The 27,726-nt window shown below is 49.0% G+C and overlaps 1 protein-coding gene across 1 annotated transcript; it reads right to left on the bottom strand.

Moving 5' to 3' along the window:
• Nucleotides 1-45: 45 nt before the first annotated feature.
• On the bottom strand, nt 46-27,098 carry bmpr1bb (bone morphogenetic protein receptor, type IBb). Its single transcript, XM_057018856.1, has 14 exons — nt 26,684-27,098; nt 24,150-24,192; nt 22,658-22,797; nt 7,507-7,779; nt 3,775-3,937; nt 3,574-3,676; nt 3,239-3,341; nt 2,256-2,352; nt 2,047-2,191; nt 1,720-1,912; nt 1,342-1,639; nt 1,091-1,266; nt 872-1,002; nt 46-776 (listed from the first exon to the last, which is right to left on the bottom strand). Exons 4-14 carry the CDS (start codon nt 7,592-7,594, stop codon nt 651-653), a joined length of 1,623 nt encoding a protein of 540 aa, XP_056874836.1. The 5' UTR covers nt 7,595-7,779; nt 22,658-22,797; nt 24,150-24,192; nt 26,684-27,098; the 3' UTR covers nt 46-650.
• Nucleotides 27,099-27,726: the final 628 nt, after the last annotated feature.

Raw genomic sequence — 27,726 nt, 5'->3', positions numbered from 1 at the left:
CATGACAATAAGAGACATTGATGAAAGTTAAAAAGGCAAAAGCAACAAGATTTACCAAGATCGTTTAATTTTTGAAATAAAGTGTACATAAGATTTTATATAAAAACATCTGTTAGTTCTGCTCGACATATGTGTTTTCTGTTAAATTAGTTGTACACAACGTTCATAATAATAATAATAATAATAATAGTGAGGTCACTGAGCATGAATTCAACATTCCTTTGGATGGTGTCTGTCATGGGTGGAAAAATCTGCAGCTGTGACAGTACAAAAGTCTGCACACAGAATTCTGCCGTATGGCTTTACGCACAATCCCAGCCAGCACCCCCGTCCTCCCGGGGTCCCTCTACACCTGCCCACCGGGACGTTCTGGACCCGGTAAATGTTTAGCTTTCACAGAAAGCACCACACCAGCACCCCTTCCCTCCCTCCGCAGGAGGGCAGACCTCCACTGCTGTAATAAATCTCCCACCTCTCGTTTTTCTGGCCCCCCCCGACCGTTATCAGTCATCCACCCCCCCCTTATCGGGTGACTTTGTCCCATTGTTGGCGGCCTCTTCTTTCTTCTGTCTCCCGTCGGTCAGCGATAAGTGGTGTCGGGGCCAGTGGCGGTGGCGCGTCTCCGCGGATGGCGCCGTTTCTCTGGACTGTCACAGTTTGATGTCTTGGGACTCCAGCATCTTGGCCAGGGTCTTCTTGACCCTCAGGGCTGTGAGGCGAGAGGCCGGACTGTGAGCCCAGCACTCTGACATCAGCTTCCCCATCTGTCGCAGACACTGGGGGCACACAAGTCCAAACCAATGTGTTAGAAGACAAGCTTTTTCTGTAAACATGTACGCATTTTCCTCATTTGCATGCGGTATGAGAGTACCTCATCACTACTCCAGCGATTGGCAAACGAAGGTCTTTGTTTCTTGATGCAGACGACCTCTTGCATGTCCTCATAGGATGGATCTGTGGGCACGAGGTCATGATAGGGCAGCTGATACTCCTCCACGATGCCTTCAGGAGCAGCAGAAACACGTAGGATTCTTTAATTCATGTCTGCACGGGCTGTGTTTATGATGCGGAGATATAAACTAGTTCCTACCCCCGAAGGTGCTACGCCGGGCCATCTCCCACATGATGAGGCCAAAGCTGTACATGTCAGCCATTATAAAGGACTGGAAGTAGCTCCTGTTCAGGGACTCGTCCAACACTTCGGGGGGCATGTAGCGCTTGGTTCCGACTCGCAGGTTTGGAGGAATGTCCACCTCGTTACTGTCGCTGATGGATAAAAACAGGTTTAAGATATTCAAGCAGACTTCCATACTGACAGTAGCTCAGCTCGAAATGGTGCACCTGTTGAATTTGACAGCCAGTCCCAGGTCCGCGATGCAGCAGGACCCGTTCTTTTTCACCAGGATGTTTTTGCTCTTCAGGTCTCTGTGTGCGATGGCCGGTTTGCCCTGCGTGCCGTAGATCTCGGTGTGCAGATGACACAGGCCTGATATGGACGAGTAGGCCAGTTTCAGCAGGGCTTTGACGTCTAAGGTGTTGGACTTGAGGTAGTCGTACAACGACCCATTTTCGTGGTAGTCTGTGATGAGGTACAGCTGAGTCCACGAGCCGGTTCCTTTGATATCTGCTGCTATAAACCCTGCAGGACGGGAGAAAGAGACTGAGTAAAGAAAGAACTGTTGAACGCGATCCAGAACTCCAGTCCTTGCATCCCCTCACCCAGTATGTTATCATGTCTCATCAGGAACGTCTGATATATTTCAGTCTCCCTGAACCAGCTCTCTTCTTCTGTGGTGAAGAAAACTTTAACGGCCACTCTCTCGCCCCTCCACTTGCCCATCCAGACCTCCCCGTATCGCCCTTTACCAATCTGTTTCACCATCTGGATCTGCTTGGCGATGGTCCGCTGCACCTGGAAACAGCAGGTACTAGAGTTTCTCTCATGCACATGTTCACAGTCACATCCTAATACTGCAATTAGGAAACATCTGATCGTAAATGACCACCTTTAACAAAAAAAGACACGTTGTAATGACGTTCATTTACCAGCAGAGGGAGCCCTGATCCAGAACCTGAGCCGATGCTGCGGGAATGCTCGATCAGGTCTTTCAGGGACTCTCCTGGGGGGATGTAGGTCTCCTCCTGCTCCAGATCAATACTGTAGTGCGGCCGTGACTCCTGGCGCTTGTATCTGTCACAGGAAAGAGTGTTAGCGCTGACCGGTGGCACAGAAGCGTGACAGCGGTGATTCTCACCTTACGTAGCAGAAGAGGAGGATGAGAGCGAGGATGACGATGCAGACGGTTATTGAAATGAAGAGAGCCATGTACTGGATTCTGCTGTCCGCAAAATCTAAAAGAGAATAAGTTGAATATTTACTCTTAACATCTCTATCTGATTTAATCGGGTTCATTCTTTCTCATTTTCTGCCCCCTCCTCCTGCCTCTCACCCCCTCTGCACCCCCACTCGCAGTTTGATCGATCACATCCCTCTCCTGGATCTCACAGATCAGCTGTCACTCTGACACCGTTACAGAAACTCCAGAGCCCCAAAGCGGCTCCGAGGCTCTGGCCTTTCTGCTGTGCTCCTGTCAATCATACACACAGCCAGGACGCCTCCTGACGTGCCCGCAACCACACGTGCACGCACTGGTGGCAACAGACGTTATATCCAGGACTGTCCTGTGTTAAAAAGTGTAAAACGTCACATTACGTTCAGACTTTACGCTTAATCTCATGTTTCCCTGAGGCGATCCTGATCAGGAATTCTGCGGCCGGTCCGAATTCTGAGAAAATGAAATAAGTTGCTTATGTTTTTCCCCCCCATGATCCCAGACTCAAAATATTTTCTCACTAATCCTCTTTTGCGACGCTGAAAACACCCGCAGGCAAAACGACTGTAACGCAACGACCACAGCGTAAATGTGATCTCTGCTGATCCCGTTGTCTGCCCGGACAAACAGACTCTGAGGCTGACCGGACGGACGGACGGACGGACTGACAGAGCGGGTCTGCAGGCGCAGGCAGCAGATGGACAGACATCCCACATCCATCCCGAGGCAGGAAACTGAAGCGGGCCCCGGGGAGCGGCTGTCCTTTTCATTAGAGGGTGAGAGAACAAGCCAAGGCCACGGGCTGTGTTCCACCTGCCTCTGGGTGGCTCCAGCAGAGCACTGTGGTGGTCCGCAGCACCTTAATGCCACCCCCCCGGTCACAGGATGGGCGCGCACCAGCTCACCTGACGACACCAGCGGAGGCAGAGTGGGATGCAGGTTTTGGTTGCAGTAGTCTTGATCCGTGCAGCACTCCAGCGCTCTCCTCGAGCGCACGTTCCAGGTGTCCTGTCAGACAAATCCACATTCAAGATGCCAACATAAGGAATGTCCACAATCACAATCCATCCCAAAGAGGTCATTCAGCAAAATTAGTGCTTGTTTTCACACGTTCTGGCCCTCAACAACTTAGGTAGTTCTCATAAGGAGCTGCAGTCAGTCAGCTGGAGCTCGTAAAAGGGGGACAGGACTGCAGTTATTCACACAGAGAGACGCGCACGTGTGCACAGAGGTGACTTACTCTGCATTGGAACTCAGAGCCGGCGAGACCCAAACATCCAGCGGTGAGGACCGCCTGGCCCCCCTCCTCCTCCTCCACCATGGTGAAGCAGTACCCGTCAGTCCTGCACAAACGCATCAAGTCAACGCCGACCGCCGGTGAGCTTCCTTCATCTAATCGCTGCTGATCTTTAAGTCTGGTGGAGCCACAAGGGATTCTTACACGCAGGTGTTGTTGACAGAGTCTTCGGGGCAGTGGTGGTAGCAGTGACACCAAAGCATCCTGGGAGCTAAAACGGTGACCGTGCCGCCGCTGCTGTCCTCGGGCCACCGCTCAGAGCCGCCCTTCCCTCCGTTCCTCAGCAGCATGGCGTCCAACATGTTGGCTGTGGACACAGAGACGGAGACACGTGTTCCAGATGTGATGATTGGCAGTATTAAAAGCAACGATCTGAACGTTGATGCTGTGGAGGCGTCTCCAGATGAATCCACTGCTGTGCGGCATAATTATGTGCTCATTATCGCTTAAAAACAGCTGAGCGAAGACGCCCGTTAGAGGAGAGTGGAAGCAGGATGGACAGCAGCATGTTCCCAGAGGGAGCTGAACAGCTCTGTGTCACCCTTGAGAGACGTCTTCTTTCCCCTTTTTCTTTGATTTTGCATTGTTTTCTCCTCTGTTTTACCAGGAAGAGCATCAAGATTTCCTTTATTAACCTTCATGTTATAATTTTCATGGTATAATGTAAAAGACGACGGATGAACAAACACTTGAAGTTAATGATGAAAGCTGCATGTGAGACGAGGCGTGACGCCACTGAAGGAATAGTGCATTCACACACCGGAGGCAGTTACTGTAAAAGAAATAAAGCCATGAAAGGGAGGAAATCGTTAAAAATAAAAACAAAATGTGTTCATGAAAGAAACACGACAGAAGATTCCGGAATTCTTTCTAATTCGGGCAGAAAAGAAGTGAAATGATGCAGCTACAAAAGCTGTGATTAATGATGCATTCTAGTTACCATATGAAGGCTTTATTTTCACTCTCCGACACACACACACACACACACACACACGCACACACACACACACTTGCTGTGTCAGCTACGGGGCACACTCAAGGTCACCCCGAAATCTGATCTGCATCCCCCACACATTCCACAAGCTGTTTCTCAAACACACACACGCACGCACACACACACACACACACACACACCGTGTGCTAAAACAATTAAAAGCAACAGTGATTTCTGTCTGTAAAGCTTCAGACGGGCTCTCGTCTCCTTCTGCGGTCTCATTTCTCGCCGCCGCCGCCGGCTGAATCGCTGTAATCTGTGACTCACTGACTGACTGTTACTGTTGCTGTCGATATAAATGACGGATGCTTCAGCTCTTCAGCTGGTTTCAAATAAACGTGTGTGTGTTGCAGTTCCTGTTGCTGACATGACGCAGGTTAAAATCCTGATCATCAAATAAGAGTGAAAAGTTATTGTTCCTCTTCCAAGCATCTTCCCCCTCTATGATCCATTAAGTGAGAATAAAATGTCAAAGAAACACTTTATAAAAACACAACTTGCCCAGCTTTGTTCTGAGATCATCCAGAATAAAAGAGAATAGATGTGGAGATGAGTTAGAAGCGCGTCCAGTTGAAGATTGAGACGTTTAGAGATAAGTTGAAAAACAGACGCCCATCTGAAATTATATATTGGATGCTGGGGCAGCTCCTTCCAACAGAGGATATCGCAGACACGGAGGAAAACATGAGAGCCGTTCCTCCAGGTGGCCGTGATAAATCACCCCCTCAAAGCAGACGGCTTCCCTCCAGAATGCTCTCTGACCCAGAGGGGGTCACACACAACCTGCCAAAGGGCCATACATCCTCCTCCAGCCTGCCACTGTCCCTCTTAACCCCCTACAGTCTTCAAAGCTCTCTGCCACGCTCACAGGAGGTTCGCATTGTGCACGGAGAACGTCTGAGGAGCACATTCCTGCTTCTGATCCGCACCCACATCAGCAACCTGCCCTGCCTGCAGACACCAGCCCTTCACGCTGCAGTTCGGAAGAACTAACCTGAAGACTTTTCACAGAGGTGTGAATCCAGAAGAGAGATGCCACAACAACCCCCCCCCCCCCCACACACACACACACACACACACACACACAACCAGCCTGATCTGGGCGAGATGCTGGCCTCCTTCTGTGTGGTGCTAAAGATTCTCCAACAACATCGACTGATGTGGGGCTCCGGTGCGGAGACATTCCAGCCCCACCGATGTGGAGGAGCTTTTGACTGATGAACCATTTGCAGTGCAGCTAAGGAGGGTTGAGCTTCAGTGACCCCCCCCCCCCAGCAACACCGAACCGGCCAGAGAAGAGTTCAGTTTCCGAGCAGATATCATCAAGTGGTGCAAAACCTTTGCACAAACACAAGAGATCGACTCCCGTGCTTGACCACCGGAGCAGCACATCTGCCCGGGGATCAAATTCTGTGCCTGGTGATTGAGGGGGTGGGGGGTGGCATAATGGCAGGAAGTGGAACGGAGAAGGAGGGGAGGACCCCTGGAATCTGAACGCTGCACGCTTGGTGCCTGTTTGCCGATGATCCGCAGGAAAAACGGTGGAACAGCATCACAAAAGCACTGATCCGTCATTTCAGCCAGAGAGAAAAGCTAACTGGGCAAAACTGCCACCTCCCACAGAGACACGCTGACATCCCAGAAATTCAAACATCCCGGCAAACGAAAACACATCAAGCCGCAGATGGAAAAACAGCTCCTTGGAGTCCTGTCGATCAGAAACGGCTGTCCAAAAAAGAGCAGGAGATGCAAAGTCAGAGACGGAGGAGGCCTGAAGAGAGGGATAAGGGATGTGTTGGGGTGTGTTCTGACAAACAGGACCAACGCGACAAACAGGGGGAGGAAACCCAGTCAAAACTGTCTTAAAAGGAATTTCCACGGTACGGTAGCAGTGGCTGTGTTTCCACTCAGGCCCGAAAACAGAAAGCAGGGCTCCTCCACTTCATCCTGCAGGAACAGGTGGCAAATTGACCGTGATACTTAGATTTATGGAGCACCTCCCACCTGTTATAGTCATTTAGGAGACCTTTTAAAGTTCAGCTCCCAAGAAACATAAAACACGGCAGCTAGCATCTTAATTATCGGTGATAGGAGGATGGAAGGAAGGGTTTTATTACGACGCAGCCGCTTCTTGTCAGGCTGATAGGAAAAAGCAGGACTGTTGCTACTGTTGGGAGACGATCTGCAGCCCAAAAACTGCTGAAGCAATTTCAGATCGGAGGTTAAAAAAGGAAAATTCTTCAGTGTGGCTGCACAGAGAGGAATGGAGGAATCTCTCAACAGCAGCCGAGGTATTTTAGTGACTGGCTGTGAAAAGTAACAGCTAGCTCTCAACTCAGTCAGTCAGTCAGTCAGTCAGTCAGTCAGTCAGTCAGTCAGTCAGTCAGTCAGTCAGTCAGTCAGTCTGGAGCTTCACAGCTCACACACACTTCAGTGAAGCGGCTCTTTTAAAAGCACAAATTTAAACTTTAAATCTTTAAATATTTCACTGAAATATTTGCCTACCGAAGCACGCTCAGACGCGAGTGCATCAGAGTCCAGAACAATTGTTTCCCCGATCGGCACCAGAGCAGATGCACAAGTGTCATCTTCGTGCTGACCCACCCCGCCCGCCACAACCTTGCAGGGGGAACCGTGAAACGGTTGGCATTCATCGTAAAAGACAACTGGATGTCCATCTTCAAACAATGCAAAACATGAGCACTGGGTGCAGGTGGGGGTGGGGGTCAGCTCAGGCGGGGGGGGGGCAAACAAATGCACTAAGGCAGATTGTGCTCATCATAAACTCAAGAAGGTAAAATACACAGACATTATGGGTAATCTTCCTCCTAAAATGACTTTTTCTCCTCAACAAACTGCCCCAACTCTGCGTTTATACTCACCATGACCCACGTGGATCAGCGATGCCAGTCCAGTCATCACCAGAACAGCCTGCCAGGCCCACTCCCGTGGCAGTGGCACCGCTGCCATCACGCCAGCGCCACCTCCTCCAAGTCCCAGAGGCAACGTGGGCAGATTGTGGTTTTGGGTTGTTGGGGGTTTTTTTTGCTAAAAATCCTTCAGGGAAAAAGCGCCAGCCCCTCTTTGTGTACGCTGACTCTCAGGAACTTCCCACAGGCAGCCTGCAGCCCCCAGCACCGCTCTGCAATGACAGCCTGGGAGACATGGGCAGGGAAAGAAGAGGGGGAGAAAACAGGGGGGAGGAGAGTGTTACTAAGTTGCTGCCTCGCTCTGCTATTTGTCCGTCCCTTTCCACGGCCGGTGGGAGCAGCTGAGCGTATGCAGATGAGAACATATCGCAGACGCTCATATCACACGTTGACAGAGACGGGAGAGGATCAGAAAGGAGGGTGGGAACTTCGGCCGCACGAGGAGCGCCAGGAAACGGCGTTAAAAACTTCCAACGCAAACTAGAATTCAGCGACACAAACTAGTTTTTCAAATGTTAAAACAGGTTGCAGAAGTGGCCTTCCTCCTGTCCTCCATAATGGATAGCTGTAGCAACATCCTATAATCTATGGATTTAAGGAGGCCTTCGCTGACGGAAGTGGAATAAAAGGGGAAAAACACTGTTGTCTGCAGCAAAGCTGCTGAAAACAACCAGATTTGTTTGCTTATCCTTCATGTTCTTCAACATACATAAAGATGAGATGTGAAAGCGCACAAGTGCTCCTCTAATCAAGAGTTAAAAAGAAAAATATCAGGCACACAATGCCTCGACAATAAAGCCACAGCAGTTGTGTGAATGGCAACGACAGTCTTAATTGGTAACCCAGAGTCTGGTATTAAAGTTCAAGCGCGCGCGTGTGTGTGTGTGTGTGTGTTGTGTGTGTGTGTGTGTGTGTGTGTGTGTGGTGTGTGTGTGTGTGCTGCAGGGATCAGGCCGTCACACGTCAGGTGATTAGAGGTGATTAGAGCTCACACCTCCAGGCACGGCCACAACTTTGCAACTTCGGCCTAATCTGACGCACATGGACACATTTGCCAACTTGCGGCAACGCCGGAAAAAAAAAAAAAAGCCACAACAATGGGGAGACATTCCACTGTGGGAAAGATTCACGCGGGTTACAAGTTAAGAGGATCAAGTGGGCTATTAGACAGATTATATCAAGCCTACTACAGCCCCCATGCAGACCATAAACACGTCAGAGGCAGATCTCCACAGTCACACATCCTTCTGAGACGGCGGGCTCCGTCCAAATGGTTCAAGAGGGGGGAAACTAAGGTCCTGGTGGCATCCGGCACCGATGGGAGGGCAAAACAACACCAGCCAAATGGGACAGTCCACCTCACACCTGTCGCCATCTCACAAGAGCACTGGGTGGAAAGAGCGGCCCCCAGAAGCCCCTTCGCTCTGCTGTCACCTCTGATCTGAGCGTCTCTGCGTTCGATACGTCAGCGCCTGCTGGAGCCTGAGGGTTTGTGGGAGCGGCGTGAAAGGGTCAGTGCACCTCGCACAACCTTCTGCGCTCCATCAAGCACACAGCGTGGAGCCCGCCTCTAGTCTCAGACGGCCCGCTCAGGCCCGCGGCGGTCGGGGGGTCCGGGGGAGCGAGCAGCTCCGTAGGTGGGGGTCACAGCACCGTTTAAAGGGGTTGGAAGTGGGGCAGGCTGGTTGGAAGTCAGTTCCTCTGGGAACTTAACTCTTCCCTTTCCCTCGTTCCCCCTGTTTTAGACTTTAGCTGCAGACTTTAGCTCGTCCTGACGCCATGACGCCATGATGGTTCGCAGCACTCAGGAACACACACTCACACACACTCAGGAACACACTGACTAACAAAGCTGCCCTGAGGTGCTCCAGTGGTGCCACCTCTCTCAGATTTGATCCATCTCCTCCCACCTCTTCAGTGGGCGCTGGCCTTTTATTTGGATCTGGAGGTGTTGAACAGGTTCTTTTCTGTTTGCCTTGCTGTCTCAATCCCCCCCCCCCCCCCACATTTCACTCTCTGGCAGTCAGAGATCAATTATTGCAGCCTGGATGTTTGTAAGAGTCTGTCTCCATTTCAGAGCAAACATTTTCTTATGAAACGGAGACTTTTCTCCAACACTGACGGCAGCGTTTCAAATTAGCTCCGTCTTTTGTTTCAGGGACGGACTTAAGGAGAACAAACACAACTTTCCCCGCAAAGCAAAGGCCGGGGGGGGTGGGGGGGAAGGTGGGGGGGACTGTGAAAAATCAGCCTTAACCTGTGAAACAAAAGGCCCCGACAGAGCACAGATGATGAAATTACTACAGGCAGAAAAGGAATGCGTATCATGAGCGATGTTCCAGTCGGGGCCAAACGGACCTGCAGCTTTGAGAAGTCAAGAGGAGTTTCAGCAGGTCGGTGTTTTAGCTGCTGCCAGAGAACTTTGGATTAGTAACCGTGTCCGCGGCCACACTGTCGGACACGGACACGGACAAGTGGAAGCGCGATACCATCTTCATCATCTGTGGCTTCGGCTCAGCTGATGAAGATGATGAAAAACTCAATTTATTCGACACATTTGTGTCTTAACACAGAATAACTTTTGATCACTCGGCATTAGTGTGAAAATCAGCCAAAAAAAAAAAATCTAACTGTGGCAAAGAACAATGTTGAAAATTAATTTGGGTCGCATTTTTACAGCAGAAGTGTTTTTGTCTGGAATTAAAGGTAATCTTACTGCAGTTGTCTCAATTTGTCTGAAAATGTAGGAGAACAAGTTAAAGGGAGGAAAGACAGTGTGTCCTCCCTGACAGTAGGTGGCGCTACGCTCGGCAGAAACCTGCCTCTATTTCATCTCTGACAGCTTAGCAAGCAGTCATGGCAAATAATGTAGAACCACATTAATTAACTTGATGAACTTTATCGAATAATATCCTGTCAAATATACCATCCTGATGCTAAAAATAGCAGCAAAACAAATATAAGGGGCAGAAGAAGTGTATATCAGTAGAGATTTGAGTAGCTCTGTTCCACGTTTATGTCTGTCTGGACACTAATAAATTCACCACTGTTATGTAAAATAGAAAAATGAATGTGAGATCCTCGCAGATCTCCAGCAGAGACTCCACCCTCCCGGTAAAGAAAGCTCTTGATGAATATTAATATTATTATTCTAAGATTTGCACAATAGCAGAGCCCAGAATCACTCTGCTGAGATTGATGCTTTGATGTGCTGAAGAATGCCGTGTGGGGGTGGGGGGTCATTCAGAAGGCCTGAAAAGACTGTCACAGCAAGCTTCACCCTCTGCCCCCTCCCTCTGTCGGTCACGCCGGCGAGATATTGAAACCGCCGATGCGTTTAGAATGATCGTACGCCGCTTAGCTTGAATCTCTCAGCGGGATTTTAACCGACAAAACTGCCAACACTTATTTAATTTCACCTTTTAGGCCGTGGCTCGGTGAACATGGAGCCTCCCAGGTAATAAAAGGACTTTCTGAAAGAGCCGGATTCTCTCGTGCGATGGAAATGAAGCAGGAGCAGAGCCTGGGATGGCGGCTGGAGCCTCGCTGCAATAAATACAGCAGCAGCAGTGAGGCGGCGGTGGCCGCGGACGCTCCCTGGCCTAGATGAGGGTGAAAGGTGCAGCGCCACAGCTGATGGGGGAGGAAAGGAGGAGGAGTGATTCTTTCCTTTATTCGCCAACCTCCGTTTAACACCTCCACCTTCCCCACACAAGCCGATTGAGCTGTGCAGGAGGTCTCGTGGGCTTTGTCTCCAGCGGCTCCAGCTGTGCTGAATTGTAACAACGTGCAAGCTAAAATATCAGCTCGGCTGCCAAGAAAGAGGTCGGGTTTCTTCTCAGAATATAGGTTTCCCTTTCTTGCTGATTCATCGAGTTTCTCCGCGTGAACCTTAGAGGGAGAATATCGTAATCCCCTCATTTGTCCACTGCAGAGAAGCTACCTGAAAGGCTGCGATTATGCGAGGGCCTTCCTCCGGGCGACGCCTGAAACACCTGTGTCTCGGGTTTCACCCATGAGGACAACGGTTACAAAACAGCCTTACAGACGGGCTCCATGTGAAGCATCTGGCTCTGAAGGAGATGTCAAGAAGCCCTTCTGTGATTTTCCACAGCCGGGGCGGTGGCGTGCACCAGCCAAGAACAGCAGAATGAAATCCTTCCTGTCTGCTCCCTCCCCGACTGACACCCGGGGTCACTGGATCAGGTCTCGCAGGGTCTCCGCTGAGCAGGACCGAGCGGTGAGCCGTACTTCCCTGAATTCTCTCTCTGCTCTGTTCTTACTTATTTTCCAGACACCTGATCACTCCTGCGTCACACAATGGCTTTGTGCTCATACTGCACGCACGCCGAGCAGAGGCCACGGCAAAGTTGTCCACGGCGAGCAATAGTGCACGCGTTTACCTGAATAAATGAGCAAATAAAACGCCCATTTCCAGATCTTCCGCAGCGACCTGGCGATTTTCAACTGTCTGCTGGACGTGTGCTGGTTTCTCTTCCTCACACTTCAAAGTTGAAAAATTGGAGGAGACTTTCCTAACGTGGCCTTTGTGCGGCAGGAAACAGGGAAACCGAGGCTCTCTTTGCCAAGTCAACCAGGAGCATTTAATGATGGGATTGTTGCGGAGGGTCTGCTGCAAAGCCGAAGGCTCTAATTAAGGGGTTCCTCTGACGGTCAGACAAAGCAGACAGCGGGGGTTAAGACCACGGCCCACAAACTGGCTGTGACCCTCACACCTGCCTGGTTGCATTACACCACAACATTTCTTTCTCACAGCGGACGCGCTCGCACCGACACATCATTAACGAGCTGGTGCCTTCCTGCACACGCCGACAAGCAGAGAGACCGAGGCCAGAAGGGACAAGCGGGCGTGCAGGGAACATCGGACGGGGTTCCTGCACCGAAGAAGCCACATCTGTATCGAAGACGCATATAATTTGTAAGACAACGCAAGTATGTTTCACAAGGGAGTCAAAAGCATTTTGCTAGCTCAGATATACAAGAAGCTGCTCAGTTCTTTAGAATCTGCTGCCATCATTGGGAATGTTGACCAACTGTGAAATAAGGCGTGTGTTTGAAGGGATTCCAAATGGGTTTAGGGCTGTTGCAGGCTGTGCGAGGCCTGGCAAGACCACAGGTAGGAAAGAAATTCCAGGAAAAGAATTGAAAAGACGTAATTTTGATTCACACCGAATGATGAGGCACATTACAACACACAGCTACAGTTTTATTTTTAAGAACGGCTCCATTGGAGCACAAGAAAACAGCTACTGGGCTACATTTACAGGGCCCGATTCTCCCCTGGAGGGGTTGGCACAGACCGGCGGGGGTTCTGCTAGCTGAAGAGCCCAGAGATATCTCCCCAGAAAGGGTCCGTTGAGTCGGATGAATGCTCTTTGAGATGAACGCTGTTTGGTTTAGCGGAGTTTCTAATTCACAGGTGTCTAATAGACGACCGCTCCCGGTCCAACTACCAACCTTGTGTTGTTGGGGGGGGAGGGGTTGGGTCTTCTGTGCATACTTTCCGTGTGCACCCACACCCCTCCAGCCGCTGTGGTGCTGAAAGCTCTTTTGTGTGTTTTGTGAATGGTGTGAAAGCAGCACTGATAGAGAACTTAAAATTATTTTTAAGGTCAACATTTCATTGGCAGGCGGCCGCTGAGCTTGGTAGCTTCTTTCCCCGTCTGAGGACTTTAACCTGCCCCGGTGGGCACAGCGGACAACGCAGGTCTGTGATGGAGACATCAAAATGTGACTCCAGAGAATGTGGAGCAAGTTCAGAAGCACAAATCTGAAGACCAAATTCCTTTTTTTAGCTGGTATTCCGACAGAAAGAGACGAGAAGCTCCGGTCTCCTGCACTCACGTCGGAGCGAGTGTGAAACCATCTGATAGGAAACCCAGGGGCCTCTTCACTCTGGAGAGGGTGTGTGTGTGTGTGTGTGTGTGGGGGGGGGGGGGCGTCACTGGTTGGCTAGCTGACCCAAAGCCCATTTTTCAATCAGGCATCTTTTCCCATAATTAGGAGAAACAGTCCAGGAGCTTTAGTCGAGTCTCCACAGAAACATGGAACCGTGTAAAAAGGCTGGTTTACAACTGTCGGCATTCATTTGGACACACACACACACACACACACACACACACACACACACACACACACACACACGCACACACACACCTGCTTTTTTAATAATTCTTTGTAATTATGAAACATGAAATGATACGCGGCAGCCTTATTTTTCAACCCTTTGATGCCGTTTGATGTGGGATATTTCTTACGATAGGCGGGATATTTGTTTTTCTGGGATACGTGTCTGATATAATTGAGAGTATTTCAAGTCTGGGACATGTTTGATGTTTCTGTGAGGGACGGTCCGAGTTTCTGCATGTGATACACAATAGTTTAGCCTAATTGTGCACATCTGTGAGAGGTTACCGAGCCCTTTGGACGTAATTCATGTGAAGCCATGTGGAAACTGCCCGAAGAGGTCTGGATTCCATGAAAGTGCTCCTCAGACCAGCTGAACCACTGTCATTGATTTAGTCTTTTTCTTTTCTTGCGTCACCGATTTCTGGCCGTTGTTTTTCCTGTGTTCTGTCTCGTGTCATCATTTCCATTTTTATCATTTCATGTTTTATTTTGAAGTTTTAATCCTCCTGTTTCTTGTTTCACTTTACACTTCCTGTATTTATTCTTTTCCCCTCCATGTTGATGGTTCCGCCTGTCCTGATTCGTTTCACCTGCAGCTTGTTATCCTTCCCTTTCTTGTGCAGTTGTGCGCCGTCATTCCAGTAATTGCGATGTTTGTTATCCTTCATATTTCTTTTTTTTCCCCCTGTTGTAACAGCTCAGAGTTACACGCTGTGTTTAGACTGAATTGAGGTTTTTGCCTTCGACCTGTGGATTCTTCTGTCTGCTTCGCCTGAATTTGGCTCAAAACCTCCAGCCTGGTGCTTTTGGCACATTTGTGTCCCAAGTTTTTGGCCAAAAACGACGTAATTATCAGACAGCAGATCACATTTACGCCATTGTCTGCAGAGTGAGTGACGCAGATCAATATTTATCTTAAATCAGATTTAATCGTCAGCACAATCACAAGAACCATTTGGGAGCGAAATCAAAATAGAGGGTAGCGTGACCTCTACGTTTGCAGGAAACGGTTATTTTTTCTAATTCTTTTATGATCCTTTTTTTCCCGGAACACTAAATAATGACGGCAGCGTAAAGGTTCACCGAAGCAGCTGAACATTTATTGTCATCGAGGTCCCTTAAAGTGGTTTTCTTACCGAGATTCAATGAATCACCATGGTAACTGCTAATTTAAGTTATCAATAGGAAATTGTGGAGCATTGTTTCTTGGGAAATCCATCTTGACGTGCTTTAGTGTTTTAGACATGTGAATTCCAACATCAATGGTACAAAACCCACAGTTAGACTGCAAAAGTTTAACACAGAAACCATAAATTTGCATCCACTTAAAACACAAATCCGTAGATTTTATAGGAAAAAGGCAACATGGACGAAACAGGGCAGCCAACCATTAAATTGTGGCCAGATTAGAACTCAAGAGTTAATGTCAGATTCATGCAGGTTAAATATCTGCTCCAACAACAGCCAAATGCCAAACAAAGCCTAATATGATGCTACTATTATTCAGTCCACATAAATGCAAAATCCATCTTTAATCATGATTCCTTCTCCCAAGATTCAGAAAAAAAGCTGTTTTACGCATGAGTCACATCGTTGGCGAATGTTTGGAGACCAGGATCCTGAAGGATCTTCCCTGGAGAATGTTCGCATCCTCCCTGAACCGTACCCTCTCTCATTCCATCGGCGCTGTTCTTTGGTGCCATTCAGACCTTCTGTACATTTTAAGACGCCGTTGGCAGCCTGAACTCGTGTTTCCTGGACATCCGCCTGCCTTCAGCTATCAGCAGCCTCTCCCCTGACAGGGATGTTTGCAGTCCCAATGATAGCCCGATGAAAACACAGGAAGCAGTTTAAGGAGCGATGAGGCTCCGATCGATGTCTCCGCGTCCGACGCCGGAGCATGTGCCCTCCTCACTTCTCCGCCCCTCCCTGCTCCCTTTCCTCAGACGGGCCGTCAGGTCTCTGCACCGCTAATGCATCCGAAGGCGGCATCACCCGCGGCCGCAGCAGTCGATAAATACTGGAAAGGCTATCCATCCCTGAAACACCACTCCCTCACTTACTGTAAGCCTGCATCACGGTGGGAACAATGCTGACAGGGAGGATACGGAAAAGCACCTCGGATGCAACCGCAGCAGCTTGTAAAATATGAAGAATTGCTCCTCTTTTTCTGTAAAAGCTGTCACACTTTGGCAATCCCCACGCAGAGAATGCGCTAGCGTAGCTTTATTGCTCATCTAACCCTTAAATCTCCATTAGCACCTGCTCCTTTTATCTGTGCTCAACAGCGCGGGCCATTAATCACACCCAGAGAACGCCTGTACTTAACGCAGGTTATTAAATCCACTCTGACTGCATGGAAACGTGCTGATTTTCTGCAAATAAGTGGGTAATTCGGTTGTCTTCTGCACTCTTGACTCATGCGGGTTGGCTGTGAAGCCTGGAAAAGTGTTGGCAGAGGAATCCCATTAGGCGGTTTCCATTTTCACTCCTGGTCGCGCCGCAGTTTTCACAGGGTTATGAGACAATGGCAGAACTTTGGGAAACGCAAAGCTAATTACAAGCATATTGGCTTTTGTGAACATGCTTGTAACGGAGTCAATGAGAGAGGTAATGAAGGAAAGTATTACGCGCATGAAAGCGCACGCGAGGCTAAAAGCGTGGAAACGGTGGAAATGTCAAAATCCAGGCGGCCATGTTGGATTTGGATGTTAAATGCGTCACGGCTGGTGTAATTCTGTACCAAGCGCTGTTATAAAACTCTACGCTGTATTGCTTTGGGTGATTTAAAAACATACGGGGAGAAGATGGGGGCACCTGTTCAAACCTGTAAAGCCACCATGATGTCACTCGTGGCGTCTCCGGTTCCATTTGAAGCCGTTGGTTCGTTTGGCTGAGAGGGAGAGGTTTCAACCACCTTTTATTTCTTTTCCAGAACCAGCCCAGCAACAATAATGTTTTGCTTTCCCGTACTTTGTTTCGTCAAGGTTTCCCACTTTTCCTTTTCCCTTCCTTTGCTTATTTACCCTTCAGGTTGATTATCAGCTCCACTTGAATTCACCTTAACCCAGTTGGCCTTTTTTCCCTTTATTCTGTCTCCTCCTCTCACTTGATCTGTGTCCGTAGTTGATGGTATCTGACGGCCTCGGCTTTGAGCGTGTTACCCAAACCTGAGCGGAGCTCTAACTGGAGGTCTCGCCGGAGCTCTAATTGCAGGTCGTTTGACAAGAAAGTGCAGGCTGATGTTTTTTCCAGGCGTGTTTGAAATGTGGAGTGAATTACATGCAGCAAACATAATGTGGGCAGCATTAGATGACTAACAAAAGCTTTAAAAGGATGAAATCCCATGAAACCTGCTATTCACATGGCCTCGGCCCTCATTGGCAGAGCCTTCGTGGCACAGATTCAGGCAGCTGGGCGACTAAATCCTCATTAGATCTTCGGTTTTCACTTTTCTCCGCACTCCAACAAAAAAATGCTTTCATCCCTCACTTCCCACAGGACCCCCAAATGTCTTCATTCTGCAAAACTAAAACAATACAATATATCTGATTTCCACCGGAGAAATGAGGAAAATGCACATCTGATATTCGGAGATCGCTCGGTCTAATTAATGGCGCCACGGGTCCTGGGAGCCTGGGACCAGCTGCGCGTTATGTCTTGTCAGTGCGCCCGCGCCGTTTGACACCTTCGGCCAACGTCCCTCTCGTCATCCGCCAAGAAAGCGGGTGCGCTGCTGCTTCTGAGGGCTCTTTGTGCCCACCCTCAGAGAACAAACACTAATAAGACTCAACAACAGTGCCCCGCTGCCCATCCCTGGAGTGCAGGCCGTGCCAGCGTCGGTAACTGGAGAACGGGGAGCAAAACAGCTGCTCCCAGTCTGTCCTGCATCTGCCACAACTGTGATCTCATGGAACAAAGCGGGAATGCAGTCACACGTTGGGGCTGGCTGTTCCATTCTCACTCCAGCCATTGTCCCCGCTCTCTACCTTTGCCCACGTGCTTTAGATTACACACTCGGCTTCGGTGGATTGCGAAACCTGGAGTTCTCCTTTTCTCCTCCAGCTGGATGATGGAGTTTTGCACGTCTGTGTTCACCCTGGGAAGTTATATTTAGCATAAGTGAAGGGGCACTTGGGGATGCTTTCAAAGGCTAGCTTAAATTTGAGCTAATTTACGGACTTCCCCAAACATCTCAACCCTTTTCTGATGTAGTTCATCTCTCCCACTGGTGCAGTTTAGCATGATCATAATATATATGTCAAACTGCAGCCGTGAAATGAAATGAAACACGCAGGTTCCACATACGTTATATTGTTCTCAATCTTCTGGGACTGGCACCTGCGGTGGAAAACTAAAGGGGCGATTCTTCCATTCTCGATCCAACATAACAAGATGTGAGTCATTTATGTGTCATTGCTTGGCCTGGGAGGCGTGCAGCCAGCGTGTGATCCTGCTCCGAAAGGCCGAGCACGGTTCCACCAGATCTGACGCGGTCTTACTAAAAGCACCATCCAAATGGGCCGTTCTCAGTATCACAGTGAGAAAAGGGTCAGAAAAGAGGTCAAAGCTCATCCGTGCTGCACATTTGACATCGCAGCGGAATATTTTGCCTCTGCAGGCTTCCTTTGGTTTAAATAACCAACAGGAATGATTGGCAGAATGATTGACACTTAGAGGTAAAGGAGGAAACGTGGCCCGCCACGCCTGGAGACCAGCAAAAACCTCCCAAGAGAAGCAAAATAAGATATGAGGTTTCATACTTCATGATGCTGGCGGCACAAGGAAAGGTTCCCCAGTTAGGAATTCCTACACCAGCACAGAGAAGCTTTTTTTAAAACGCTTAGAAAATAAATGGAGGCCTTATCTTTGGTCTGTCTCGTCACATAACTCCAACCTTTACATGCAGGCGGCCGCGGCGTTGCCGTCACCCGGCTAAACCCGGAGTTTTTCAGGTCTGAAAACACGTCTGCCTCGTCTGTCAACACATCATATCTGCAGCGGTAACGAGCGGGGGTGGCAGGGAGGTCAGCGGCCTGCGTATGTGTGCGCGTCTGAGCAGAGCGGTGTCTATTCGCAGCACGGATCAGTCCTCCAGGTCTGCGCTCGGGCTGCTTCGACCCCTCTGGGATCCGAAGCCACAGCAGGCAACCTGAAACCCATGATGTCATCCTCAGAGAGTGCAGGCTACCGGCACTCAGCGCGAAAGTGTACAAAACCCAAAGTCAACATCACTCAATTACCGGGGTTAATTGTATTTACAGTTACACAGCTGTGGTGGATTAAAGGGTTCGCCGATAAAGTCCGGTACATGTGTAATGAGAGGCCAAATGTCCTGTGAGCGGAAACTTGCCTGACAAGGATTCTATATTTGACTACAGTGACCCACGAGATGTTCCTATTATTCATCGCTGACCGCAAAGGTAGCAGTTAAAAATTGCTTTCTGACCGTTCGCTTTATAAGGTAAAAGTTTTCAGGCTGTGGGGGGGGGGGTTATAGGGGTGGGGGAAGGGGGGCGCTCTTCTGCTAATGACACATCCGCTGGACCTGGGCCAGCATGGATCCAATTGTGGAATGGTTTACATCTATTAAATGGAGTTCTCAAACAAACAGCTTGATTTCCCCGATTATTATTCTGGGTTTGTTTTCAGTCCATTTTATTACCCTGTACATCTGTGATGTCTCTGGGCGACGGAGGCCAAGTTATACGTGGAACCTATGAGGACTCGCTGTTTTCAACTCTCCCTGCTGACTTTTTGGGGGATGTAATGAGTTTCAAATGCATTCCTCTTCCCCGTGTCAGTGACACGTACTCCCCGGCCACAGCATGCAGATCACCCTTAATCAGCAGTCCTGAAGCTCTGGGCTTCTATCTGGAGGTTCTGTGCTGCAGGAATGTAAACAGCCAGCGAGTAATTACATGCTTATTATTTTTGTTTATGACGCTTATCTGTGGCTTTTGGCCTGCGAGGTGATGGAGTCCCGCCTGTTCGTCCCTGTTTCTCCACGTTTCCCAGCAGGAACTCTTTAGACTTGGACTCTATTGACAGGTTTACAGCTGCCAAACTGACTGAGCGCTCACGCTCACGCTCACGCTCGCCCGTCCGGGTGATACATTTTGCGCACTTGTGTTGCATTACCCGGTTCTTCGTCTGAAGTGGAGCGCGTCATGTCTTCTCCATCACAGGGTGCTTTAACCCTTCACCCCCAGCGGACTGCGCTGCGTTCAAAGCCAGTGCAGATTCCTGGGTGATTATTCCCCTTGTGGGTCCAGTGTCAGGATCAGAGGCTGGAGCGGGGAGGCAGCAGACCCGGTCAAACAAGCCACATAACATTGATTTTCCATGGCTGATCTGTTCCAAAGGCACACATGCATCATTGTGGATCACGCAGTCATCGGGATGAGGCGCGGAGGCAGCTGTCTGCTTGCCCCGCGTCTGACACGGACGGGCCGTGCACGGGGGGACAAAAGGATTGGACGCAGTGAGACGTCAGCCTTGAGAACTTTGGGCTGATGATGAACTCATCCCGCGCCGTGTCGTGCTTCGGTTCCTGGGGAGATCTTCACAGGGTCTTCGGGAAAATCAGATTTATGACGTTGCAGAGCTGCCGCTCTTCTCTCGCATGCCAATAAATCAAATTAGAACAGGTTCTGATTATGGGCGTGTTCACATTTTTGCCGAATGAGAGAAGCAATATTACTTAAATATATGAACCTCCTATAGATGCACATGATGCATCATATACTGTGAAAGTCCGATTTCAGATCTCGGGCACCCCGGGCTCCTCGGCTCAATCACCTTCTGAAGCCCGGTGAAGTTTCCATTTTAGCCACGGAACTCCTGCTCGGCCCCTCCGGAGCGTCTGTCCCCCCGTCTGTTTTTCTTGGTCTTGACTGATTTACTGCCTGCAGTCAAGCCCACCAATCCAGCAACCTTGAGAATATTCCCACAATGCACCCATACAGACCTGATTAGAAGCTGAGACTGACACTGAAACCCAATGACACAACGGACCTACAGGCCCCACTGACAAGGGAAAACCATTAGATTTACTCTGTTGTTGACAGAGCGAGAAGAGAAGGTCGTGTTTCAGCTGCAGATCTGGATGTGCCTTGGGTACGAGCCAGTGATGAGCTGGTCATGAATCAGGTCTGGATTCCAAGTCCCGATAACCAATTTGCATGCTTCAACGACCAATTCTGTTTGGCCACAGTCTGGTTTTGAATGATTCCGGATCTGGACGCAGGAGAGAACGGCGGAGAGGAACGACCCCGACTGAAGCTCATCTGTGGGCAGGACTCAGCTAAAGAAGGAACCACGTCTGCCACCAGTTTATGATCGATGGTCCAACTCCTGCAGGTCTGAGCCTCCGCTGGCAGTCGTCTCTCCGCTGGTTCCTTGATATTATTCTTTTCATTTGTCTGATGTGTGTGCACGCGTGTGTGCATGAGCAGCGAGGGTTTTTCCATGGCCTCAGCTGCCCAGGTATGTTTCATGAAATCTCGAGTTCTGTTTCTGAAAAGCCATTTTCACATTTGAGGTTTTTCCTCTCGGCTCCCTTCTTTACGGCTTCCCTCCCACCCAAGTGTTCGCCCGTGGAACAGTCCACCCAAGGTTACTAGTTGGCTTCTTAATTGCAGCACTTTTCACAAAAGTAAAATAAACACAGGTTGTAAAAAGTAGGGGAACACCCACCGGCTTGGCCACTTTCAGTCCAGAAGGAGAAAACAGAACCTAATTGTAGAATCGAGAACTGCGCTTCAATTCAAATAAAGTCAACCAGTGAAGCCAGTGAAGCCAGTGAAGCTGCGAGCTACTGGCCCCTGCAAGAGGAGTTGTTTATCGTACAAAAGCCTCTCCCCCTGCTCCACAAACAGTGGACACAAACCTTCACCAAAAGCAGGAAGGAGGTCCCGCTGTGCTGCTCGACGGCACGCGGCACAGGTGGAGGAACCAGCTGCTCCCAGATGCAACTGGGATCGTAAAGTGTGCCTCATGAACTATTAAAGAAAGCTTTAAAAAGAGGCTAAAGCATGTTTGGAAACAAAACAATGCTATTTTGCTGGATCCAAGATCGAGTATTTTCTATAAAACAACCAAGAAATAGAATTGTGGCTCGGACTTTGTGCTGCTCCTATAACCGAATGCGTGTGTTTATACATCATTAGTGACGGCAGAGCTGCACGTGCAGCAGCGCCACCGCGCCAGCAGCTGCGTGTTCTCCCGAACACCTGCAAAAACAAGCCGGGCTGCAGCAGGTTAGCGCGACGCTACGCTCCCCCTTTCTTTTCATTGTAATCCAATCCTCTGCGCGGAGCTGCAGGAGCCACCGGGGAGGCCGGACGGCTAAAGATGAAGGAAAAAGGGCCACAAGCTCCTCCGTCTGCACGGGGCCGCAACCAGGGGCCAAGGGAAATTGAGTGTTGTAGAAAAGTCAGCGAAGGCATCGTGCCGAGCTTTAACATTATTTGGAGAGTTAACTCGTGTTAGAAAAGGAATTATACAGTTGGGAACATTGAAATAAACTGTGACAAACTGCAGGAAGACTGAAAAAAAAAATTCGAAATGAGCCCGACGAGGAGCAGAAGCGGTGCCGGCTTCATTCCAGCCATCAGAGATTTGACAGACACTTTGGGCCGGCGCTCATTAATCCGAGGTCGAAGCACTTTGGGTGAAGTGTTGACACCAGCGGTTCACCTGTCACCTGTTTTGACTGGTTCTTTAATCCTGAAAGTGACGCGTGCACGAGGAATCGCAATATTTGTGCAGCGGACGTTCTTTCCAAATAAAGCAGTGTGTCATTGGAAAACATGAGAAACTTAAAACAAACTCGACTGGAACATGTGATTCCTCCAAAAAGACACAAAAACACCTTGTGCGCAGTTTCCCAACAACGGATCTTTTCACTTTTAGGCAACATTGAAGCATTAAAGTGGAATAAAAGACTCACCTGATTGGATCTATGCAAAACTCAGCTCAGAGGCCAGCAGCAGTCCTCTTCCCGTCCTTCAGAAGTCCAAAGCTCCGATGTTGGCAGGTTCCCCTGCAGGAGGGCTCACAGGAACCACTCTGAAGGCCCCCTTCCCCAATCTACAGGGGGGAACAGGCACACATGTAACCATTTAACAATCTGTCATCGGGAACGCGGGGCAACAGGGGAAAAGACGGAACAGAAATTGATCTCATGTGTTCCTCATCTCCTCTCACGGCCCGAGTGGCACTGGCTGTCGCCGCCAATTCAGCCGAGGGGCGCGAGGCCCCGGTTCCAGAAACAGCAGAGAAAAAGTTCGGGAACGGGCCGGAAAAGGCGAGAACGCAAAGCAATTCAGCCTCCGGCGGCTCAAACGGTCCTGGGAGATCACGGCGGCGAGGGTGGCGACACGGCGCCGAGCCAGCGCACCTAAGACGGACCGGGGACTTTCCCCTTCAGCCCGAGCAGGTGAGTCTGGGTGGTCTCACGGGCTGAATCGCCTCTTCTTAATAAACCGCCGAGTGTTACAGCATAATTATGGGCTGTCGGCCTCAACGCCACACACACGCACACACACACACATGTGCGTATTCTTGCCGTGTGTGAGACACATGTGTTAGAAAGAATCTAATCTTTCATCTGCAAACTAAAGCTCTGCATCTTTTTTATTTAAGACATCCAAACAGGCAAACGTGCACACACGTGCGCTGCCCCACACACAGCTGTCTTTTATTTGCCAGGTCCCTGCCACAGATGGTCATACAGTGTGAACTTTAACACCGGGATTCTTGGCATTCTTCACGGGTGTGGGTTACTCTCCGACTCAAACCGCCGCTTTGGCCGGGCCTCCCTTTGCTTCCCTGCCAGCAGGTCGCTGTCACAGAAGGAGCGCCAGCAACAAGCCCCGCCCACCTCAACAGGCTGCTATTGTCCACTGTAGGGACACTGGCTCTCTATCTGCCCGCGCTGCATGGGTTCAGCTCCCGCGCCTCCGTCTTCAAGCTGAGTCAGCGGATTTTTGCCGTTTCTGAAGGCCAACTCAGGAGTGTCATCAGGACTACAGGGTCCAGCAGAGCTCCGTCGCCCCCCCAGGAGAGCCCGATTTTACAGCTCCAGGGATCTGACAACATCTACAAGAGGAAAATCCTCTGTTCTTCAGGAGGGAATCAGCGGGAATTACGTTTCCTTCGTTTCAGACAGAACATCCATCAACGTGTCTAAATTTGTTAAAAAGTAAAGAAATTCACCTAAAATCCAGCAGGAATGTCTGAGGTGGTCTTCTACACGTTTCCCTGCTTTAATATTCTGGGATGTATTTCAGCTTTAAGCCTGTCCTGCTGTAAATACGCATCCATATTCCCTTTCCCACCGCTAGGCTTCACAATGTTTTAATTTTTATTGATTTAAAAACATTTTTATTTTAGACAACACACGACCCACGTTGACCCAAGTAAAAAAAAGCAAGACTCACCATGTGGAAGCATCCTTTTCCTTTCTCCAGCAGGAGACGATTCCTTTAGAAGAAGACAAAAAGTAGAATTACTAGAAGGAGCCCCTGTGCTGCACTATGAAGTTCACCCAGTCGTGTTTCGGGCCCCGTCAATCCTCAGCCCCCCCCCATCCTCTTTTTTTCTGCCTCTCTTCTCTAATAACAGGATGTATCTGATGATTGCAGCAGCCTGTTGTGCACTGGAACGCGGCTGGAGTTGCTGCATTTATCCAGATGTGCAAAGATTTTTAGGAACAAGACTCATTAAACTGACACTTTTAAGCTCACTGCATTGATACCCAGGCTTTTATTACGGGGGTGTTTCTCTCCAATATGGCAGAAGCCAGTGAGTGAATGACGGACTGTGTGTCTGCACAGAGCCCGAGATGTTCCTCACTCACTCAGGAACAAGAACCAAGGGGAAAAAAACATCCTGGCAGCTGGAAAAGACATTGAATAAAGTCTGTCTGGGACCAAATCTCTCACACTTTCTTTCTCGATACGCCATTTACGCCGCCTGGCAGCCGCTGTGCTCGGATTACAGGATAAACTGCTTAGTGAGGTGATCAACTGAAAACCTGAAGGCGTTCTCCTGCCATGATGCCCTCGTATTTACTCCATTACTGTCCTAAAATGGTACTCCGATTGAATTAATGCCTCTACTCTGATTGGCTGGATGCATTTCCTGTAATAAGAAGGGAGGAAGTTGGTGAGTTAAAGCAAGATTCAGGCCAATATCTACCAAACCATGAGCGTGGGTTTGTGGGAATGTTTGCTGAAGGGAAGTCGTTGTCCTTCCAGCAACACATCACCCTTCTTTAAACATGCCCGAGACGTTCCAAATTAAATAAATTCTGGGTGCAAAAATATGTACAAATCAGAAATGTGATTTAAATCTGCCCCCATGTGAGTGGTTTAATTTGAATTTACTACATGTCAGCCAGCAGGGTAGCTTTTTTGGTGGGAAGAGGCTGAATTCAGGTGAAACAGGTGGACGGGATTTCACCCACGTCTAGATGGTTTCTCACACGCGTCATAAATCACCATCCTTGTGAGTACCGAGTGTGTGTAAGGAGAAAGTTGGCTTTTGTAGAGGAGTGTTGAGAGCATCCAAACACCTGAAGGGTTTAAAACCAGAGAGCAAACAGGAAAAATCTCCCCAGGATAGGGAAATTCAAATTTTGGCTCAGTTTTGAGGTGATAAAAAGTCAAAACTGGGACTGAGAGGACAAACGGGTGAATTCTAGTGGGACGGACAGGAAAGTTCAACTGGTTTAAGTGGGGAAAAGAGACAGTGAAGTGTTCAGGTGGACCAGACAGGCTAAATATAGTGGTTATGGTGGGAGGAAGAGGACAAATAAACTGGCTGGAGTGGGACAGACAGGTTAAATATACCGTGTGAGGACAGCATGGGATTAATTATGTTGTAGGACAAACACCAGGTGAGACAGCAACATCCCATAGATTCTGAGGAGGAGCTCGGTGAAAGTTCAGGCTCAATAAAAGATCTCGGTCCATTTCAAAGAGCAGCAGAGTGGAACAGAGCGACAGCAGGAGCTCAGCTAACTAGACCCTGGAAGCACGAGTCTGTGGTAGACCACAAACTGCTGCTGTCCGACGTTGGCTTGACAGGCCGCCTCCATGCTCGGAGTGCACCGAGGTGCTCCTGCTGCCAGGATCAAGCTCAGGCAGGAGTGGCTTTGACAGCGCCTCTACACCCAGCTCTGGTGTAACGGGCCGCTCGGTCCTGCACGGTTGGAGCGCTGCAACGTGGAGACCAGGTTCTGCCTCTGACACCAGCGTGCTTTCTGCCTTCAGGGTTGATCAGTGATCATCAAAAGCAAAAGCCAACCTTCTGGAGCGGCAGCCATGCGCACCGACAGGTGATGTGTGGAGCTCCGGGTCACATTTTTAACACTCCCAATCAGGGTAAAAATAGTTACAAAAGTCTTACTCAGCATTCCCAGATGACACTAATGACACATTAGGATTAAAGCCCAGGCTTAAAAATTCAATCTTGACCCTTCAGAGAAAAGCCAGGAGGAACTTTTGATTGTTTAACAGCTACATTGCAAAAGGAAGTTTAATTTTCAGCCTCTAGCGACGCTTCGTTTTAAATAAGAATTAGATTTATGAAACACTGACTGTGTACAGAGATTTTTAATGATATTACTGGACCTTTGGCCAGTTTAAAGACCCGTGAACGATTAATTGATGAGCTTTACATGACAATATATTTAGTTTTAAGCGACTATTGTTTCAATAACGTCATATAGCTGACATCATAGCAGTGATGTCCCTCAGATATGACGCGTCACACCGACTCAAACGTGCGTTAGGTGTGGATAAAAACATCATCTTCATCATTATCATCTTCCCCAGCGACAACTCTGCTGTCAGCCAGAGGGACCGACGGCAAACCTGTCTGGAGTTGGATCGAGATGAACACCAGCGCGACCTGAACTGCGCTCCGACGCAGAATCTGCTGCGTTTGGAGGGTTTAAAAGTGTCCTTACCGCCTCTTCCTCTTCCTCTTCCTCTTCCTCCTCGTCGCTTTTCAAGCAGTGGTTGATCAGAACTCCGCCGTGGTCTCCTCGTGTATCCCTGTGTTTTGCTCCTATCCGACTGCACCGCGCATGATTCCACTCTGGGTTAAATTGGAGCGGCTCTGCGCACAGCTCCCACCTCCGACGCCGTGGAGAAGTGCACGCAGCTCGTTCGCGTCCACCCCATCAGGGCAGACACCAGATCAACACGGACCACGTGGCCCAGCCCCGAATAAGATGGAAATAACGCCGGAGTACTTTACTGAAGTTGTTGTTGTTTCTGCTATCCTGAGTGCGTAATTCGATTCTAGCGCAGTGCTGCGCATCCTGGAGCCCTTTCAGACATTACAGCTACAGATTTATAGGACAGGATGCTGTCGTTCTCAGCTGCATGGCACCTACAGTTCAGCCGCACATAAATCGTCCACTACTTTTAAAGGACCAATTTATTAAAAACAGGACAGACATTGATAGAAAATGTTTTTTATATGCTCAGTGTTAGCATCCTGGTGTCCACAATAAATGAGCTTTCAAATTTCTCTCCTGTTTAAATCACTCCAGTCGCCAGTAAACTAAAAGCACTTAACTAGTACAAATACTTTTGATGTCTCTTTTGTGTAATGATCTTTGAATGGTTATATAGATATTTTTTAAATTCCTTCGTATTAGCAATTTTCCTGCTGTCGCACACACAGTAGAGATAAGATAAGTAGAAAGGGAAGTAATACATCAGGTATTAAAACACTACAGTGTGGACACATATGGGGTTATAAACACTTTGATTAAGCTACACTATACAAATGACTTTTTTTAACTGGGAATGGACGCATCACCGCAAAATAATAATATTCATAAATCTGCACAATATTATAAATTCTAAGAAGAGGACGTCCTAAAGTCCCTCAACGATGCTTCTTACAAATAAATACCTTTTCCTCTTTCTGTTAAATAATCATTTCTATATATTTTGCTATATTTCTTGCTTGTACAGACTTTGCTGGGCCCAGCTGGTT

This window comes from Takifugu flavidus, chromosome 20, assembly GCF_003711565.1.
Source record: "Takifugu flavidus isolate HTHZ2018 chromosome 20, ASM371156v2, whole genome shotgun sequence".
Lineage (NCBI taxonomy): Eukaryota > Metazoa > Chordata > Actinopteri > Tetraodontiformes > Tetraodontidae > Takifugu > Takifugu flavidus.
The sequence above is the reverse complement of the archived record's forward strand: the minus strand, read 5'-3'. Positions and strand labels throughout refer to the sequence as shown.